General features: G+C 42.1%; 1 protein-coding gene and 4 non-coding genes across 6 annotated transcripts; 2 read left to right on the forward strand and 3 right to left on the reverse strand.

The window, feature by feature from the left end:
- Positions 1–876: 876 nt before the first annotated feature.
- Positions 877–948, reverse strand: trnag-ucc (transfer RNA glycine (anticodon UCC)). The gene has a single exon. It is a non-coding gene; the product is annotated as a tRNA-Gly (tRNA).
- A 267-nt stretch (positions 949–1,215) lies between these two features.
- trnai-aau (transfer RNA isoleucine (anticodon AAU)) lies at positions 1,216–1,289 on the reverse strand. Its single transcript has one exon. It is a non-coding gene; the product is annotated as a tRNA-Ile (tRNA).
- Positions 1,290–1,488: 199 nt separating this feature from the next.
- trnaw-cca (transfer RNA tryptophan (anticodon CCA)) lies at positions 1,489–1,560 on the forward strand. The gene has a single exon. It is a non-coding gene; the product is annotated as a tRNA-Trp (tRNA).
- A 506-nt stretch (positions 1,561–2,066) lies between these two features.
- On the reverse strand, positions 2,067–2,138 carry trnap-agg (transfer RNA proline (anticodon AGG)). Its single transcript has one exon. It is a non-coding gene; the product is annotated as a tRNA-Pro (tRNA).
- A 1,291-nt stretch (positions 2,139–3,429) lies between these two features.
- On the forward strand, positions 3,430–20,255 carry gigyf2 (GRB10 interacting GYF protein 2). Of its 2 annotated transcripts, none has more exons than XM_070974538.1 (29): positions 3,430–3,511; positions 5,654–5,705; positions 5,895–6,054; positions 6,235–6,330; positions 6,599–6,707; positions 7,888–7,993; positions 8,136–8,176; positions 8,271–8,306; positions 8,474–8,650; positions 8,982–9,193; positions 9,319–9,466; positions 10,387–10,638; positions 10,739–10,911; positions 12,089–12,245; positions 12,365–12,531; positions 13,653–13,747; positions 14,035–14,163; positions 14,256–14,386; positions 14,473–14,576; positions 15,260–15,400; positions 15,514–15,672; positions 15,758–16,024; positions 16,117–16,239; positions 16,421–16,657; positions 17,042–17,244; positions 17,387–17,538; positions 17,646–17,863; positions 19,113–19,254; positions 19,351–20,255. In XM_070974538.1, exons 2-29 carry the CDS (start codon positions 5,668–5,670, stop codon positions 19,416–19,418), a joined length of 4,041 nt encoding a protein of 1,346 aa, XP_070830639.1. In that variant the 5' UTR covers positions 3,430–3,511; positions 5,654–5,667; the 3' UTR covers positions 19,419–20,255. The 2 variants fall into 2 exon arrangements, with proteins under 2 accessions (XP_070830639.1, XP_070830640.1); XM_070974539.1 differs by having other exon boundaries at positions 14,476–14,576.
- Positions 20,256–20,995: the final 740 nt, after the last annotated feature.

Raw genomic sequence — 20,995 nt, forward strand, 5'->3', positions numbered from 1 at the left:
GGTTTCCTTCAAGCACCACACCATGAGCTGTCTGCATAGGATGCTAAGCAGACTCATTACATGTGAAGCGATAAACAAATGTTATTTAATGACACATACTCATCTATCCAACGTCTCTGAGGTCATTAGCACTGTGTTCTCTCAAGAAATGTGGGTCTTGGGATATTTTTCATTGCTCAAAGACAAAAGGCTGAGACAATCAAATAACCTTTGAGTGTAATTGCTCTTGTTTCTATTTATTCAATTCTTATTTTTCACACTTTTAATTATTATTTTTTTCTAAGTTTCTCAATTTATCTTTACTTATTCTGTCCCTGTGCTGCTTCCTTCTGAGGGATCAATAAAGGATTATTTTATCTTATCTTACATACATTAAAAAACAGACATGCCCATTGTTGCAATCTCTTTGTAATACTTGAATTAAATCAAGTGTCACATGTCTCTCTCTCTCTCTCTCTCTCTCTCTCTCTCTCTCTCTCTCTCTCTCTCCACACTTAATTATTCTCATAGAAATGAAAACACAGATTAATTTGAAAAAAATAAGAAAGAAAACCATTTAACCAATTTATTATAATATAATATAATGTAGTTGTGATAATTATTTGAAACAATTTACTTTTCAATACTGACTTCTCATTTATCTACATTAAAGGAATTGCTATTTTTAAATGACAATTCTGTCATTCACTTGTATGCACACAAGATAGTAGCTGTAAAGGACCTAAAAATTTAGCTGGAATGAACAAACGTGGAAAAGTTGCATTATAACATTGCAAGATACAGCCCTGTACATATCTAACAGTGAAGTTCATGATGCACAGCCCTGTGGCAAATCACTGACATAACATATGCAAAAAAAAAAAAAAAAAAAGCAACTGCGTTGGCCGGGAATCGAACCCGGGTCAACTGCTTGGAAGGCAGCTATGCTAACCACTATACCACCAACGCCACGCTTCTCATTCTCGGAAGAACCTTTATCCAGATTTGACCAGACACTCTCAGCAACGGGATCTGAATTTTTTGTTGTTGTTTTTTTGGATAGCATGTCCCAACGCATTCAAATAATTGCTTCTTCCTGCTGCAGCAACGAGGGTAACGTTTATTCGTGCACACTAATAAATTATGCATTGGCACAGAATCATTATTTCAAAACATCTGTCACATTTCATTTCTGCGGACTTTTAAACGCAGAGTTGCCACAATTACAAAACGAATTGGCCCGTACGGGGATCGAACCCGCGACCTTGGCGTTATTAGCACCACGCTCTAACCAACTGAGCTAACCGGCCATGCACGACACTCACTACAGATAGAAATATCACGGTCAATCAGAATGAGAACTATTTTTTGTAAGTGCACATATATACAAACATCTCTAATATGAGTACACATTGTGCTGTGCTTATATTTGTCCGTCTAAAATAATACCTTGGTAAACCATACACACGATCCTGTTCAAATACTCCTCATCCGACATCGCCAACACAAGACCTCGTGGCGCAACGGTAGCGCGTCTGACTCCAGATCAGAAGGTTGCGTGTTCAAATCACGTCGGGGTCATATCTTTTATCCCGAAAGTCTTCTACTGTATTTGTTGTACTGCTTCTCCATGTTTTGCTCCCTCTAAGATACTATGTCATCCCTCAAAATAATGAAAGCATGATGCACTTCCGTAATGGATGCTTTTAAGGAACTGTCATGCAGTGACATAAAAAGATTTTCTAGTTATATTAGGCATACAGTGGAAATGTGTCATCAAAATACCACCTTCTAAAATGTATTTTATTTTACTTATTCATTTTCAGATTCAGATTAAGAAAAACGTGACTGATCAACTTTATCGATCACCACAGAGAAACTGCGACACAGGACCTGGATATATACTACTACTTTGTGTCTTACCTTCTCTCCTTTGCCTGGTCGTGGTGCATAATCCATCCCCCTTCCCCCCTCTTGCCAAGCGCATTGCTTATCAGTCGTTGTTTCACTTTGGAAGCGCACTTCATTATTATCTATAAGAGGGAGGAAACCGTTGTTACTTTTTTTTTTTGTAAAAGCTAAAACCAGGGCTCGTCCGGGATTTGAACCCGGGACCTCTCGCACCCTAAGCGAGAATCATACCCCTAGACCAACGAGCCAACTTAGGCAACAAGATTATGGGAGAGCCCAGAAAGTTCCAGACTTGTGATTATTTTTCTTTGTTTCTTTAATGTTTTATTATCAAACCTCCTATTTCAAAGCACCCACCCACCCACCCACAACATTATTACAAAAGTGAGGACAGGTTTTTGTTTTATTAACCTTACAGAAAAGCACCATCTAAAAACCCTTCCTACAAAGGCTGTATTTCGTCTCTTTCCATGCTTAATAAACGCTTTAAAATATTTCTTAGATTTTATGTTTTACTTTTAGGTTTTACGATGAACAATTGTTACTACAAAGTGACCCACTACAGTATATATTATATTGGTGACTACTGTCGGTCAATGACCCTTATGAAAATTCACGGAATAAGGTTATTCAAATTTTGTTTTTCTTTTTTCGACATTTTCTTATTACTCTGTGGCAAAAAATAAAAAATAAACTGATAACAGCTCTGTGAATGTGAATCTCTGCATATTTATTAGCTATTAGAAGTTTGTCGATACTGGTCGCTCCCCAAAATGGCTAGCATTAGCTGGATTTAACCGCTAAATTTGCAATACTGTTAGCTAATTGTTAGCATATTATGTCAGCTAGCTAGACTTGTAGTTGGTAGAATTTGCGTTATCTATTTATTTAATGATAGCTACGACACTGTTTGTAAAATGGCTATTCAGTATTAGCAAATCACATACCTATGTCCTTGACACTTTGCTCGTACGGTCCAGCTGTTTCAAGGCCTGCAGCCACCTGCTTAACTACAGGGTGAACCGGCTAAACTGGCTAACTTAAGATGGCTGTTTTTTGGCAGTAGCTGTATTAATAGTAGTTAGCTAAACCAGTATATTGTGTAAAGTTATTATGAGAGGCATTCATAGTCAAACGAAAAAAGAGGTAGAATTACTTGATTGAGATTCAACCACTGCTGCAAGTGAGGTTTAGTTATTTTTTATTTTTTTTAATACCTATCTCACATTAAGGGAGTGTACTAAATATGAGAAGCTTACATTGCGTGTACATGAGAGGTGGGGTAAGGCCCTGGCCATATCCCCTCCTTGTTACTTCTAATGTGTAAACAAATAAAACCCCCTTTATTTATTTTTATTTTTTCATGGTCATGGTTAATATGCCTGAATGTACTGTGTACAGCGGGCGCATATAACATGGCAGTGATAATACGGTGGTAATATTCACCTCGTTGTTTGGGAATACGTACTAGTCAGCAAATCTTTGTACGGCATACGGGTTTTATCTGATGTCATGTGACCCACACTCAGCCATCTTGTGGAAAACGAAGAGAGAGAGAGAGAGAGCCCAGAGAGAGCCACACAACTCGCATACAAACCTTGTGCTGTCAGAACAAGCAGAGGTAAGACAGCCAAAGTTAAATACACTAGCAAAGGAAATCGTACATTTAAGTAAAGTGCCATGTCAGAGAGCCATATTCTGACGAGCTAGGGTGCTTCAGGCTGTTGTTAAACCACCATGTTTACTTGGCCTTGCAGCACCGGACTCCAGTGGCTCTGTGTCCGCGTCCGGGCCGTGTGAAGTGCGGGAGGCTTTGACAAGGAAATTTTGTTGTGTATGCTGCCAGCTCGAAGGCCGCGTGTAGCTCGTTAGCCAACCTGTTAGCGTGCTAGCTCAAAGTGCTGAGGATATGGATTAATCTGTGCCAGAGCATCTGATGTACAGAATATATGACAGTACGTTTTCTCCTGTCTCCCTCCTAAATCGGCATCAATACGTAGGATCCTATGTCTTTAACGCATGACAGACATATATTGTTTAACGTTACGTTGGAATACAACGCTGCTAGCTAGCTAGCTAACTAGTTGGCCAAATGTAGTTAGCTGCCGTGCTAACAGTACCCCCGTTAGCTGTCGTGTAGCTAGCGAAAATACCCATGGTGGGGCATCAGCATGTAGCAAGTGGGGCTTTAACAAGCTACAACTCTGTTGCCACCTTTCAACATAATCATAACTCTTCTGTCAGCTTTTAACCATTATGAAGGGTCTTAGCTAATGTCAAGTAGTGGTGTCCTGTGATTACTTCAATAATCCACGTTGGTTGTATGACTGATTAGCTCGCTACGTTAGCTAACGTCATGTTGGTAACCGAGGATGATTTCCACTTAACCTTCCGGAGTGACCATCTCTGCTCGTAGTGAGCATTGTAAGTCAACACTTAACATTATTCAGTAAAGTGACAAACGTTAGTTTCTGTGTGAGCTATAGAAACGGAATGGGTTAGTCTGACTAGCATTTGTAGCTGTGTATTCACTGCCATCCTGTTAGATTAGCGTCAGCGTTACTCAACGCTTTACACAAGGTAACTGACAACTTTGCTAGAACATAATGGTCAATATTTTTTCAGCTGACTTATCAAAACTCCGAAGTCTGACATGATTAAACTGGTAAAAGTTGTGTTGTTGTGAGTAGATCGGCCAGTTACCAATCTATGGCTCATAAATCTTTTCAGACGAGTTATAACGTTATGTAAACCCCAACCAGCCATCCAGTTTTCACTTTATGTGAAGATCGGCATTTGTGCGAAGCGATCGGGAGAATTGCCACCAATGTCGCCAACTTTGTTCAATTGCTCAAGTTGTTGCGTTTACTACAAACTCACACGTGGCTTGTCCTCGCCCCCATATGGTCATTGGTATTGTCAGTCTACTGTCGACTTATTTGAGGAAGCCACGCTACCTTATATATCCTGGCTTTCCAAACTTGACTTTAAGGGGAAGTGTTGGAAGTATAGACACTCTCGTACACGACTACCTTTGTTGGCAAAACATGATTATTTTTATTTACTGAAGTAAAAGCACCCTCCAAGTTGTCAATTACAGGTGTCTGACGTACCCTCCTTGCAGTCTGGGAGACTTCTTAAAATAGCTTTAGCAGATTGAAATTGTACACTGCTTGTGAGCAAGTGGGATGGGCTGTATATCCTGAGCAGTGGGAATACATTGAAGTGACAAAACTTAAGTAGTGTGGTGTTGATTAATGTGTTCATTATTTAGTTGATTAGTTGTTTGGCCTATAAAATGTCAATCAGTGTTTCCTAAAGGCCCAAATGACATCCTCAAATGTCTTGTTTTATCCACAACCTAAAGATATTCAGTTTGCTATCATAGAGGAGTAAAGAAACCAGAACTAATCAATTAATTGTTGCAGCTCTAAATGCAGACTATGAAACTACTAGTAATGTTTGTTGTATGTTTTTATTATCTGTTTGTTCTACTTTTTTTTTTACCTTTCCTTTTTATTCTTGTTGTTGTAACAAGTGAATTTGCCTAGCGTAGCATCAGTTAAGTCTCAGATAAAACAGGCTGCATAAGTTTGTCAGAATTTTCTTTTCTCTGAAAGCTGCGTGAAAAACTACAACACAGCGGTGATGCATACTTTTATATTGTTGCATTTAATTAGGTTTTCAACAGTAATACTGTTACAGTATGAGAGTGTATATACTGAATTTTAATAATCCTTTTTCTTTCTTTTTATATTTTTAGAACATCAAGGAAGAATGGCCGAAACCCAGACACTTAACTTTGGACCAGAATGGTAAATGAACTGGCATGAATTCATGATTGGTCTGAGGGAAATGATTTGTAGGTTGTCAAACTGGTTTTCTTTTAGGGCCCAGTGCAGCTTTTCCAGACATGTCAAGGCATGCCAGTTGCCACCTCAGCTTTAATGTTGTCTCCCCTTCATCTGTCCCTTCTACTTTTACTATCATTTGTCTCTCTGCAGGCTCCGTGCCCTGTCTGGAGGAGGCAGCAGCAGCGGTGGTGGTGGAAGCGGCTGTGCAGTTGCCTCTCCACCCCTCTCACCTGCATTGCCAAAGTATAAACTTGCAGACTATCGCTACGGGAGAGAAGAAATGTTAGCACTTTATGTAAAGGATAACAAGGTTGGTAGGCCTATAATGTCTGGATCTCAGCTGTGGAAACAGGCTTGCAGTCAGTGTGATTTACATACTCATAGTGTTACTGCTGAGATTAGATTTACATCTTCTTTACTTTGTGTGATTCTTTCAAAGCTGTATGCATCTTAACAGTGAAGCTTGTGATTGTTTATTTCTCTCCTTCAGATCCCTATAGACCTACACGATAAGGAGTTCCTGCCCATATTGCAAGAGGAGCCCTTGCCGCCTCTGGCACTCGTGTCTTTCACAGAGGAGGAACAGGTAGGAGTATTTAAAGTAAACAGTGTGTGATTTATCAATAAATGTCACATTTGCTTCAGGCCAGTTTGTGTGTGTGTGTGTGTGTGTGTGTGTGTGTGTGTGTGTGTGTGTGTGTGTGTGTGTGTGTGTGTGTGTGTGTGTGTGTGTGTGTGTTGGATTATACTGTATTTTGCCAATTAGGCTACCAAATACTGAGCAAGTGCAAAGAAGAAAGCTGAGAACCTGCTGTTCATCCCTCTTTCTCCCCTCCCCCTGTTTGTATTTGTAGAGAAATTTTTCCATGTCTGTAAACAGTGCAGCTGTACTTCGGCTGACTGGGCGAGGAGGCGGGCCGATAGTAGGGGCACCAAGAGGCCGAAGTACCTCAAGGGGTAGAGGTAATAACTGAATGAAGATCATACATGAATGTGTTGTGTTGCCCCTCTTTTTTCCAGGATAAGTAGCTGTAAGTGGAGTTTATGCTGTGGAAGCACTATGGAGGATTTCATTGTTTAAATGAGCCCTTGTTTAAGCTATTTAGCTCTCCTGTCAGTGCACTTTCAGAAGTCTAACAACTGCAGACATTTAAGATGCATTTGAAGAATCCCACTAATTTGGCCACAGCTTGAGAAAAGGGGGGTCGTATTAGCACTGTTGGTGTTGTGTTTACTCAGCATAGTCTTTCCCAGCTGCTTCAACTCAAAACTGATGTGCCTCAAACAGGGAAAACCCTGTTTGAAATGGGATCACTCGTTGCATGCACACACTCAGACACTTGGACACATCCACTAGTCAGTTAAGGCTGCATACTGTATTTCACTGTATCCATTAGGGTTGGTTAGCAAGTGTTTAGAGAAGTTCGACATCTGTGTGCTTCAAATGAACTGTATGTGAGTTTTTTCTGAACAATCTAATTCACATAGAGGGTTTTATTATCAATAGGATGCAGTCATGGGTACAGAAATCATACATTGGCAGTCATGCACAAATTGTTGTTTGTCATTTGAAAAATGCTCAGAAAATAGGAGGAAAGTACAAAAGATAGACCAGATAAGATAAAAACTTCATTAATCCCATGCCGGGAAAATTAAATTGTTACAGCCAGCAAAGTATAAAAGAGAAGCATACTTCATGCAAACTACATTGTCACTGCTAGCGAATATTGTCTATAAATTATGAAGATGCCAGATGAGTTTTAAAACCAGAAGAGCTGGTTTTGTTGTACATGTTGTGAATGAGAAATGAAAGGGAAAGTACAGAAATGTGATTCAGCAGATTTATGCAGTGGATGATGATTGTTCGTGTGTGTGTCTGTGTGAAAGAATATACTGTATGAACCCTTGAAAATTCATCCCGTCTATTCACCCAAACACCCATTATTAATAGCGACAGAAGGTGGGTGTAGATCATCTGTTGTGGAAAGTCTCAAATATTTTGTGCTACCTTTTGCTGATTTTTGAATCACATTTGTTCCTTTGATCACTCTGGTAAAGATCCTACCTGATGTTTAGCAAACAGTATTAGCAACTAGACCTCTTTAGGTCACGTTAGGTAATGTCAACCTGTGATTGTTTTTAGGTCGGGGAAGAGGAGATGGAGGGTTTTACCAAAGAAGTTTTGATGATGTGGAAGGTTTTGGTCGTGGAGGGAGGGAGATGCATCGCTCCCAAAGCTGGGAAGAAAGGTATTAAATTACTCGTTTGTGGTGTAAAAAACTCCCCTTCTATTGACCATGGACGGATGTTTAGTATGAGTTTTTGTTAGACAGTAATTGAACATGTTTTTGCTATGACTGTACATAATGTGTGTTTTGGTTTTCTCAACAGGGGTGATAGAAGGTTTGAAAAGCCAGGTCGAAAAGACCCAGGTTGGTGTAAAATTTTGTTGTTCAAGTAATCAATATGTTATGTACTCAATGGAAAATTCACTGGCTTATCTACTTGTTGTCTCTGTCCACCTAGTTGATGCTGCTCCAGGACATTTTCAGATGAATCACAGTGAGTGTGCCTTTTGCACAAGTGTAATATCTGATTGATCTATAAGAAGTTCAGATTTCTTTAGTAGGTGTAAATGGCACAAATTGCTTATCTGGCTTTAATGCTAACAATCGATATAATGATGATCGCTTCACCTTTAATCATCCCTCACCCACTACCCTTTGCAGTCCGAGGCAACTATGAGGATGGTGTAACAGGCCTACCGAGGAAGCACGACTTCACACGTGCGGAGAGTGAGAACTGGCGTTCTTCTCGTGACGATCAGAACGGTGAGGATGATGAGGGGGGCTGGCGCCTGGCAGGTTCTCGACGGGATGGTGACCGGTGGTGCCCCCCAAGCCCAGGTGGGCACTGCACTGACCAAATTTCCAATACATTTATCTTTGATAAATTATCTTTGATAATTGTGCTTGTGATGTTCTGCCAGGTTTGTCGTATGACCTGTTTCAGAAAAATGTGTATTAGCGTGTTACAGCATACAACAGCAACAAAATATTAGTAAAATCGTAGTATGGCCACACAATATCCAAATAATAGAGCAGCAAATTTTTGCTAAAGGTAAAATGTGTTCGTTCAGTGGTGTCCTCAAAGTTTGCTGTCTATCTTGATAAAGCTAAGGTACATCCTGAGATTATGATTTGTTGTACAAAGCTAACGGTTTCCCATTTTCCCCAGATGGGCCTCGATCAGCAGGGTGGCGGGAACACCCAGATCAGCGTCGTCGTTTCCCATTTGATGCAAGAGAAGACGAGCGTGGCTACAGGAGGCCACGGTCAGGCAGTGGCAGCCTGGAAGACGAGAGGGACAGCCTTCCAGAGTGGTGTCTGGAAGACGCAGACGAGGAGGCAGGCACCTTCGACTCATCAGGGGCCTTTCTCTCACTCAAGGTAGGACGATACCTGAGAAGAGTTTTGAGTAATCAGTTAATGACAAGGGGCTTTCAAATTAAGTATTGTTATCTCATTTATTTCTATATATGTTTGTGTAATTGCGTTCTTTGTTATGTATTCAGAAGGCCTCCAAGGAGCCAATCCTGGAGGAGGCGGAGCTCGACTTCAAACCCTTGGAAGAGTGTGAAGAGGGCCTGGAGGAAGAGGACAGTCAGCCCAAAGAGACCAAAGAAACGGAAACAGAGGCCAAGAGAGAGGCTGAACGAAATGGTCAGTCACTTTGATAGTTTGAATGCGCTTTTCTAATGCATTTTTGTCTTTTAATGGTGTTTTACACTCATGGATGTAAAGTCTGATGAGCTTTGTGCTAGAATTGGAATTCTGTGTTCATTGGATTTTGTCTTCAAATTATTTCTACCTATAAGTATAGTCCTGAAGCTGTTATGGTGTCCTGCTTGGAAACGCCTCTTACTGACATTGGTTTTTGAACCTGGGGCCTTTTGACCAAACATGCGAGCTGTGACTTGCAACGTGAGAAAATGTAAACTGACAAAAAGAAACCCCACACTTGCAACGCATGCATGATCCTGCAAGAGGACTATATTATTCAGAGATGTATCCATTTGCAAGTCATTTGTGAAACAGGATGCTGACACCATTTGCTCACAAATAGCTTTTGTGAAACGGGTCCCTGCGGGGTTGAAGCTGAACGCTGTCTTCTTAGTGGACTGTGCTGTTCTGTTGCCTTAACACCAGAACTCTGCCCAAATGATCTTGATCTACAGTGACATCTCATGAGCTAAGATTTAAAAAGTCCCTCATCATTAAAATACTTTCAGTCCAAAGTTGTTGTCACTTTTTGTGCTTTTGTTGTCAAGGACACAAAAAGACACAATGAATTGCTTGGCAGGTGGTGGTTGCTTTGTTCACCAACCACCATGATAAAAAAAGGAATTTACTGGTGGCAGTTTCAAAGCAATCAAAGCCACATGATGTGAGTCGAACCAAAGAAAAGCAAAGTGATTGTGATGTTGAAGAGGCGCTCTCATCTCTCATGTTCATTGTCAGTGACTGCATCATCAGCCATAATGAAAACATTATTTCTTTTTAAATTGTGGATCATACTTATATTGGTGTTTTTTTTTCTTATATTCATGTTTTTTTTTTTTTATATTTTTTTCCCCTCAAAGAGTTGGCAAGAGCATCAGAAGAGGCGCCACCTGTTGCTTCACCTGTTGCTCCCCCAGTCTCAGAGCCCCAGGCTCCCACCCAGTCTCTGTCCCAGAGCCAGCCCAGTAGAACAGAAGAGTCTGAGAGGCCAGCTGAACGGCAGCCGCCCCTGGAGCTCCCACCAGAGCCCTGCAAAGTTCCCCTGCACATCCCCCTGTCCAACAGCATGCTCGAGTCCATACCCAGGACCCACATTTCTACCACTCTTGCAGGTGGGATTCGGGTCTTCAGATTCATCATAAATAGGACTTTTTAAACCAGTTGGTTCCTCCTGCCTGGAAAAACTCCTAATATTTGTTATTTTCTATGCAGAAGTATCTGCTCCATCGCCCGCTGTCCAGATACCACAGCAAAAGCCTGTGGAGGTTCCTGTGGCGATGAACAATCCTTTGCCCTTCCCGTCAAGTATATTGGCACCGATCGGCAGGCCCACCACTGTGCCACACGACACGGATGAAGATGAGGGACTGAAACACTTTGAGCAGGTGAGTTAGTGGGCTTAAAATAAGTCTGCTTCAGGATAACAAGGTAGTCTTTAGGGTCATTGAAGAGCAAAGCATGTTGTGAATATTATGATGCCAGAGAGTTGACTACCCTTCAAATTAGCCCTTAGTAAATGATTAATAGTAGTGCTGTCAAAAATATTGCGTTATTAAGGCGTTAACGCAAATCAATTTTAACGGCGTCATTTTTTTTATCGCGCGATTAACAGTCTTTGTGACCTAGTGAACTTGTAGTTTTTTATAAGCTGTGGCCACTGCTAGTAACGTTACAAAAACTACAGGATCCGATTGTAAACCGGAAACAAAACAATAGACACGCCCCACGCATGTTTCGGTCTCACCTGCTCGCTAGCTGTGAAAGTGTAGGCGGATGTCAAGCGCGAAACGCTGAAATGGATGCGAACAAGATTCTGAATAGAAAGTTTAGCTTCAAAAAGTTTCCAGATGGGTCGACTGACAAGACCAAAGCTTGGACAGAGGCATATGGATACCACAACTAAAAGCAAGCTTACTGCAGCCATAGCCAAGTAATGTTCATTCTTTCTGGAGAGAAATAAGAGGCTGCATTGATAAGCCTCTGGTGAATAAACAGAAGAGCAGTATAGTCTGACTACTTGCGTGTTCAAAGGAAACTTAAGAAAGGAAAGTTTCAGCCATGGTTTAACTGCACTATAGGCTGAATCCTAGTTTACAATGATGTGCACTTTGTAACTTTATTTTGTATCACCCTCTTTTGATCCCTTAGAAAGGGTTGTTGAAGGGGCTTTTCTGTAACCAAGCATTTATTATTTTGTCATCTGTTTATTGACAGTGTTAAATTGTGTGAGATTTGATTCATTCAAATGTGAATGACTGCTCAAAATGAGAATGTTAGTGTGAAATATAACACTACACATTGTTTTCAATAAAAAAACATTTGCACAAAGCAAGCCTATCCACTTTTCCATGTTGATAAGAGTATTAAAATGATAATTAATGGGACATTTAGAATAAATAAAAATGTGCAATTAATTTGCGATTAATCGCGAGTTAACTATGACATTTATGCGATGAATCGCGATTAAATATTTTAATCGATTGACAGCACTAATTAATAGTTAATAGTTTTATGAGTAATGTAATATCTTTTTTTAAGATTCTCTCTATCTTTGTTCCCCAGGAGGCAGAAAAGATGGTAGCATACCTACAGGATGGTGTGGTGGATGATGACAGACTTGCAGCAAAGACTTCAGAGAAGCCCAAACCTGCAGGTCTGCCGCTCACCCACGAGGCTGCTCTCAAATGGTTCTACAAAGACCCCCAAGGGGAGATACAGGGTGAGATTGGAAGATGTTTTTTAATGCTCAAAATGTCACTTAAATAGTGCACACTTACTCTTAAAACTGCTCAAGCATTGCCCCTGAACTTCCTCTGCTCTCTTCTTGTGCTCTCTCAGGTCCATTCAGTAACCAGGAGATGACTGAATGGTTCCAGGCTGGTTACTTCACAATGTCTCTCCTAGTCAAAAGAGGATGTGACGAAGTATTTCAGCCACTTGGAGAAATCATGAAGATATGGGGGAGAGTACCGTTCACTCCAGGCCCTGCACCTCCACCTCTACAGGTACGTGTTTGCTAAATGTGGCCTAATGTCCAGAGGTTTGCTTTGTAATCAGCACTCGTTGCCAGTACTAGCCATGACCTGTAGGTGGTGTGTTATTCCACTCTTTTTACCAGTAAGAGTCAGAGGAATCCCTCATGTATAGGTGAGTGTTTGAGGACACATCTTCTCTCTGATTTGATGGATTTTATGGAGATTTTTCATGTAGCAATTGAGCTTTTTATCTCTTTACTGCAAATCATCTTCACAGTCATATGAAATTGTCTGATGTTTTCAATTTTGAAATGAAATTACTGGACTTGGAGAAACTCAGACCTGAAGCATCTATAACCACATTTATACTTTGGCACTTCATGTGTCTTGGGCAGATTGGAAAGCTGTCTATACTAAAATTCTGGCCAGATGTTGAAAAGGTGTAAATGCATATATCTGTCCAAGACGCATACGTAATCTACACCCTTCCACAGTGTGACCATGTCAGCAAGCAGTCAGAAGAAACAGCCACTCACTGTCTGATCTCCTTAACCCATATATGGCCTTTTCCCTCTGTCCTTGTGATTACAGCAGCTAACAGCTGCACTAAAATGACACTGAAATTATCCATTTCTACACGTATGATCAAATACAAGGATCACTGAGCAGCTCAAGCTTTTATCTGATTCCTGATCAGTTCAACCACCGAATGATCTCTGTGAGGGAGGGGTATGTGTTAGAGCCTGTGGTTCATGAATACAGTCTGTTCCCGTGTTATGAATATTTATTTGTTAATGTTAGCTAAATTGTTAATTCTGTAACTAAACTGCTGATGTGCAGAAGTTATTCTTCTTCTAGCAATTTAGCAGTTTCCAAACCACTTCAGGTGCACCTTGAGTTGCGGTCACAGCCATGTTGAATATGGAAAGGTCTGTTTTAGCTTTTGCACAACTGGATGCTGCTCAAACTTTAAGTTGCTCAAAGATTATGACTGACCAGCATTTCTGAGGTCCAGACGCTTCCAGTTTTTTGTGAGCCTTCCGTTAAGATTTCAGCCCAAATGGCCTATTTGCTCAATGTCATGTTTGAAGCCACCTTTTGCTTGTTTGACTGCTTTGATTTATTTGATTGTGTCTTCTTATGTAATGCAGGGGGATGGTGACCAAGAGAGGTTGAAGAGGCAACAAGAGCTGACTGCTCTCAACCTTTACCAGTTACAGCAGCTCCAATATCAATACCTCCTCAGGTACAACTGGCTCAGATCTGACACTTTTATATATGTGTCATGATAAAAATATGCAAATATACATGTTTATAAAATGCCTCACTACGTTGATATAATACAGGAATAAGTAACAGCATTGATCTGTTCCTCACAATTAAAAATTGTTAAAATATGTACAAACATGAGTGCATATAGGAAGTAAACATACTCTCATCGCATATAATTCATCCACTGATATTCATTCAAATGTTAACTCCATTTTCCTTTTCTTCTCTTGTCTCTCTGTCCATTTGTCTTCCCCCGTTCAGACAGCAGTATGCTCAGGCCCTGGCCCAGCAGAAAGCTGCAGCCCTCAGCTCAGCTCCTCTTCAGCAGCAGCAGCAACACCAACAGCAGATCAACCTGCTTCTACAGCAATACCAGGCTCTCAAGATAAGGTTGATGAAACACTCACAGTCTTATCTCTGTACCTCTAAATACCTTTGTACCCGTGCTTCAGGCTTTAGTGCTTTTTTTCATGTTATTGCAGAGCATCTGAGAGCCTCCTACCTCCTGTTACAAGGTCCCTGTCTGTACCAGATTCTGGTTCTGTGTGGGAAATGCAGAACCCATCCTCTCAGGCTTCCTGCACACCAAACCTCCAACAAGCCCCTCCAAGCAGTGAGTTTCTCCCTTAAATATTGTGCAGAGTTGCTTTCTATATCATGTCATCGTAGGTGTAATGCATCATAATCTATCACTCGCAGCAGCGTGGGATGGCAGCAGCGTGTGGGATTTACCTATAGACTCCATGGCGCAGGCTCCAACCATCGAACAGATGCAGCAGTTAGAGAAGTCAAAGTCTGCAAAGGTAAATAGTATTTCTGCTCACTTTTATGTTTTTTTGTGGGATTTTAATTGTCAGTTTTAGTATCTGTCAACACTAACATTTAGCCTCAAGAGCTTGAGTGTTTACCATTGATTGGCAACAGTGTCCCCTTATAGAATTGTCTGTCTCATTGGCTTTGGTGATCCCACTCGAAGAAGTACTGAAGTAATATGCAGATTTGAATTTCTAGATATTAAACAAGATTAAAATTTACCAGGTTGGGTCTGATGGGTCTGTGAGGAAGTTTAACAATGGATGTGCAAACCCTTCACTTTACCTTATATTCTGGGTCGAGCATTGGTATTGACCAAGGTCCTAGACCAGATTTCTCCTGCGATTGTCCGGAGAGGAGAATCAGCAATACGTCAGCCCCAAACGCCTGTAGTGAGCCCAGCTTTATTTAACTGTCATTTGCCCTGTCATTTGTCAGTCTGGTTGAATTGTTGTATAGCATGTTGTTCTCCATGCACCAAACAAACCCTGCAACATGCTTTACAAAATAACTCGTATAGAGGACTTTCTACAACCTGAAGGACTGTTCAAGTTTTTGTGGCAGGCGACAGTAGAACACGACACATAGTAGTTTAAGATTAGTCAGAAATATGCTCCTCTGTCACAACACTGAGATAATACCTTGAGTGTATTTTTATGTTCACATCTGATAGTTGGAGCTGGAAAGGCGTGAGGCAGAATTGAGAGCCAAGAGGGAGGAAGAGGAGAGGAAACGGCTGGAGGAGGCCCTGAGGGCTCGGCAGGAGGAGGAATGCAAACGCTTGGAAGAAGAGGAGCTGGCACGCCAAAAACAGGTGGAGCATTTGAACAATATGGATCAGACGCAGTTAAAGCGTTTGAGCTATTGTTTCATTGTGAGTCACTTTTCTCTAATGCCGTTGAGACTGACCCGGTGTGTAAATCTCAGGAGGAGGCATTAAGACGGCAGCGAGAGCAAGAAGAGGCACAGCGTAGGCAAAAAGAGGAAGAGGAGAGATTGGCACAAGAGGAAGCTCTCCGTAGATTAGAAGAGAGGCGGAGGGAAGAGGAGGAGAGAAAGAAACGGGAAGAGTTCCTTCGCAAACAGGTAAGCAAAGGAAAACACATCACAGACTTTACCTCATTTTGGACTTGTGAAATGTCGCCCTAAACTGCAGTATTTTCTACCCCAGCAGGAAGAGGAGCGCCGAAAGCAGGAGGAACTTGAAGCATTGAGGAGGCGTGAGGAGGAGAAGCGGGCGGAGGAAGAGGCAGCAGCTGCTGCAGCGGCAGCTGCTGCAGCGGCAGCTGCTCTGGCCCAACAACAGGAGGAGGAGCAGAAGAGAAGAGAGCAGGAGGCCCAAAGACAGCAGGAGCTGCAGAGACAGAGGCAGCAGCAACAGGAGGCCCTCAGGAGACTCCAACAACAGCAGCAGCAGCAGCAGCTCGCCCAAATGAAGGTAAGGGCACTGAGGATGAGTCAGCAAAAACAAACAGATAAATGGTACAAAATGTATCCAAAGTTGACAAAACACCTCGTCCTGCTCTTCAGCTTCCATCCTCTTCAAAGTGGGGCCAGCAGTCAGCCAACGCTCTCAGCCAGACTCAGAACGCCCTGTCACTGGCTGAGATCCAGAAACTGGAAGAGGAGAGAGAGCGACAGGCACGGGAGGAGGTAAGGAGAGCGAGCAGAAGTCAGGCTAGCTGTGTTTGGATGCCCTATCACCAGCAACGTTTTCGTGCTTTTCTTGAGTTCAAAGTGAAGCTCTTTGATTCATTCTTTCATTCACCAAATGCCATTTTTATCCACATGAATTTATGTTTATCTTTTTTTTTCCCCATCCCTGTCCCCACAGCATCGACGTCAGCAACAAGAGCTCCTGAAGCTACAGCAGCAGCAGGCCTTGCAGCTGGCTCAGCAGCCCCAGTCCAAGCTGTCTGGTTGGGGTAGTGTGGCCAAACAGCCAGCAATTACCAAATCTTTGCTGGAGATTCAAAGGGAAGAAGCCCAGCAGATGAAACAGCGGAAGGATCAGCAGCCACCACAACAACATCCCATCGTCACCCAACAGATCCGCGCTCAGACCAGAACTGTACGTGACCTGTATGATAAACCAGAATGAAAACTGCATAGAGCCGCAGTGTTGGGTGTGGATCTTTAGTGGATTCAGCACGACAGCAACATTTTTAATGCTAGAAGTTCAACGGTGATGTCCAGAATATTGTTTGAGGCCATTTTTATTTCATTTGGACGTGAAAGCTCAGTTACTCTGAGTGGTTTGTAAACCTCAGCAATGCCTGCTTGACGGTAAACAGTTTCACTTCTCGAATCTGTCATATATTTAAATGTCAGTGAGACCAGATTGTTGTTCATGTTACCTCTTTTATTCTAATAACCTCAAGTGATATTTGAAATTGTGACTTCCAGCCATAGAAACAAACGTTGTGTCATTAACAGTGTCTCACTCTCGTCACAGACATCTCTCAGTAACTCAGTGTGGGGGTCTGTGAACACCAGCTCCTGCACTAGTTGGGGCTCAGACTCCAGCAGTATCTGGGGTGACACCCACAACTCCAACATGGGCTTCTGGGATGAAGCTGTGAAAGAGGCTGTCCAGCAACCTCCGCAACCCAGGAAAGGAAACACACAGAAGAACAACAAAGGAAACGCCAACCTCAGGTATTCAGGGTGCTATAGTAGAAAAACATCTTAGTCACAACATTTGACGGAAAGTATGAAGGATATGAGTAATACACAGAGTTTAATGACTTCCTTTTGTCTTCCTTTTGTCTCCCTCCTTCATTTGCATGTACTCATGAAGTAACTCTTTGAGTGGACGGGCCAATAAGAAGGTAGAAGAGGAGGAGAAGCTGCTAAAGTTATTTCAAGGGGTCAGTAAGAGCCAGCAGGACACCTTCATGCAATGGTGTGAGCAAACTCTGCACACCCTCAACACAGCCAACAACCTGGATGGTAAGACTTGAAAAATATGTTTTTGCAAACGCTCTCCACCCACAACTATTGACGGACCATTTCTGGAAGCCGAACTCACAAATATTCTCCATCTGTCTCCCTGCCAGTTCCCACGTTTGCATCCTTCCTGAAAGAAGTGGACTCTCCATATGAGGTGCACGACTATGTCAGGGCCTATCTGGGGGACACTCCCGAGGCCAAGGACTTTGCCAAGCAGTTCCTGGAACGTCGTGCCAAACAGAACGCTAACCAACAGAAACAGGCACCACAGAACCAACAGCAGGCCCTCAAGCAGCAGCAGCAACAGCAGCAGCAGCAGCAGCAGGTGAGCAAGACTGAAGTGGTGCCAGTGAGTTAAAGGGTGCTTTCACACTTATAATGTGCTTATGATCAGTTATTTCTTCATGAGCTCCAAAAATTGATTTTCCCATATGTGTCCTGATGATGCAGGATGCCAATCCCCACAACTGTCCGATCAACGAGTCACCTGTCAGTCTGTGTAACTTCCTGTATCCTCCACTTTGTTGTTTGTAAACAGTCGGTGTGAACAGGAACTGGACCAGAGCTAAAATGCATCATGGTATCATTTTTTTCCCTTTGGTGTGGATCAAATGAACCCAAGCACAGGTGTGAATGCACCTAAAGCCCAGCACATGGGTACAAAAGCTTCGGTTGTGGTTCGCTGCAGAAACCGTGTAAATCTTGTAATGTCATCAAAGCGGTTTCTGTCCCTTTTGTGCCCCAAAAATAGTTTTCCCTCTGGGACATGTCTGCCGTGTTCGGAGCAGTCAGAGCAAGTCCCCTTCATGCCAATGCCGTCATACTCCATGGCCACTACTGTTATTTACATTTCTGGTGTGAATCTCTGTCGCATCACCCTTTTGGCTCAGCCTCAAAAGACGTCATGCCTGTTCCTGAAGGGGACCAAATCTGTCTATGTTGACAAAGGGCTCTGTCTTGTTAAAGCTACATGTCTTATTTTCTTTAACTTGAAATCAGGTGTATGTCAGGTTTGGGCGATATGATGAATGTATATATCATGAGAGAATATAAATTTGTCTGCTGTCAGAGCTTTCTGTGCGGCTCTGCAGTCTGTCTTCCTTGACTATTTCGCGGTGTGTAAGTCTGTTGGAGGCAGTCTTGAATATTACTGAGTAGGTTTTAATGTGGATATGCTTTATTCATCACATTTTTTGATTCACTTTGCTGTGTCACACTGCATCTTGAGATTGCAATATGCAAGTGCCCACACATACTGTGTGTACTGCAACTTCTAAAGGCAACCTTGTCTTTATCTTCAGTATTCTGGCTGTCCTGATGCAGTTATTTTACTTCTCCTCTGCCACTTTGTTTGGATTGAGACTCTGATTCATTGAACTTGGAGCATTTTCTTCCTGCTGGAAAAGTGTTAAAGTTTGTAGTTTGGAGAGTAAGTTTGCAAAAGCAGATAAACGGCATTCTTCCCTGGAGTGAACAAAAAACAAGATTTTGGAAAATTAATCAAAAGTCGGCAGGAAAGCAATTCCTCCAACAGTTGAATCGGTCCTTTAAAGCCACGTTTCTCTGTTGCCCAGGATTCTGTATGGGGTGGAACAGGGTCTTCGTCGGTCTACCAGTCGAACCATACGAGCGGCCAGCAGCAGCGCTTTGAGACCGTCACCTCAGGGAAGAAGAAAAAGAAGCAGAAGATGGTCCGCGCAGACCCCAGCCTTCTAGGTGAGGGCGTCCAGCCATGTGCTAAATCTGCATCGATGTGTCACCGCTTCATATGTCTCATCTGCTAATTGGATCTTTCTTTTTTTAACCTTTCAGGTTTTTCTGTGAATGCGTCATCTGAGAGATTGAATATGGGAGAGATTGAGACTTTGGAGGACTTTTAAGGGACTGCAGCCAAGCAAACCCCACTGACTGTATCCAATTTGAACAGCAGCTGTTTTACCTGAACCCCTGCTGCGGCCCCTCAACTGCTTCCGCCGCTATCACCTTTATTTTCAGTTCCCCATTTATCAGACACACTCTGGCAATCCCTCAGAAATTCCTAATTGTGAACAAACGGCGATCTCTGAGGCAGGCTGTGTTTTCCTGTTGCATACGGACCTATAATCCACCATAGAAATGGACTGCAGCAAACCGGCCAGAGAAACAACCGACCAGCCGAGAGGGCGACCGCCGAGTGAACTCAAGTTTCTGGAGAGAGTCTGCAGAGGTGTTGATGTGTGTTCGACATCAGCTGCTCGGTCCCGAATCATGTAATGTAGAAATTCAACAACAAATATTAAATTTGGCCTCCATTATATGGGATTTTTATTAAATGTGGATATATGGGTGGGGTGGGCTATTATGGGAAAGGTTAGAGAGATTATATCCACTGTTTTTTTTTTATTTATTGAAAGTTTTCCCCCTCACATTTAATCCCCCCCTTCTCTTTCCCCTCCCTGTTTTCTGCTGGGTGTTCATGGATAATGACGGCAAAGTAGAGCCCAAGGATTCGTGCCCACTTATGTCCTGTTTTAAGGACATGTTCAAAAGTTCCAAGTAGTTATCTATTTCTTGTAAAATACTAGGCTGTTTAAAGAATAAACTTTCAATTCTGCATCTGTATTATAATATATGAAAATGATCTGCTGGAGTCATACTTTTTTATTGCAGTATGAAATAATAAAACAGTCTGATGTGTGGGCTGTTCACACCTGTGTCTGAGCTATTCAGAAAACCCAGAAAATGTGCAGAATTCATTTGATTCACAAGCATTCACCCTGTCACACTACCATAAATCACGTTTTACTGTATCCTATTGAGGGCTGAAGTGAAACTGAATCATCGCCAGGTGTTTTGAGAGGCCTTGAGTCAGCATTCAGTGTTAATGAACTAACCATTTTAAATCCCTCTGAGCTGAGACGTTAGATACGAGATTGAAAGTGAGTAATCACAGCTCGTGCCTTCCTCCCGGTAGTTTGGTGCTCGTGTTCTGCTGACTGCTAATTCTTTGTAGGAGGTGAGACTGGTGTTCTAATGAGAAATTAACCTTTAAGTTTTAACGTGCGCTCTCTCAAAAAACACGACTTTTCAGGAAGTAAAAGCTCATCTTCTCATAAATCAACAAAGAGGAAACGAAACCCACAAATATCCTTCTAATGAAAAGCAACGGCATGTTTCGAAAGCACGCACACAGATGGACGCCATGCCGACCTGCAAACCTTTATGAAAAGCCTTCAATGCCAGTACAGGACTGTGTGAAGACTGCCCAAAAGACATGGGTAAGGACAAAAATGACATTTGCTCTGCCAAAATACCCCTTAGCAATACAGCAAACCCTGCTTTTCTCAAGCTAACTGCATCACAGCTGACATGACTTTCTGTACTGAAGTACACTTCTGGGGGGTCTTTATTTGACTACATTAATTTTGTTGCTTATAGTATAATAGTTTTATACAGGCGAATGTGCTTCATACTCCTC

Source organism: Chaetodon trifascialis, chromosome 11 (genome assembly GCF_039877785.1).
Source record: "Chaetodon trifascialis isolate fChaTrf1 chromosome 11, fChaTrf1.hap1, whole genome shotgun sequence".
Taxonomy (NCBI): domain Eukaryota; kingdom Metazoa; phylum Chordata; class Actinopteri; order Chaetodontiformes; family Chaetodontidae; genus Chaetodon; species Chaetodon trifascialis.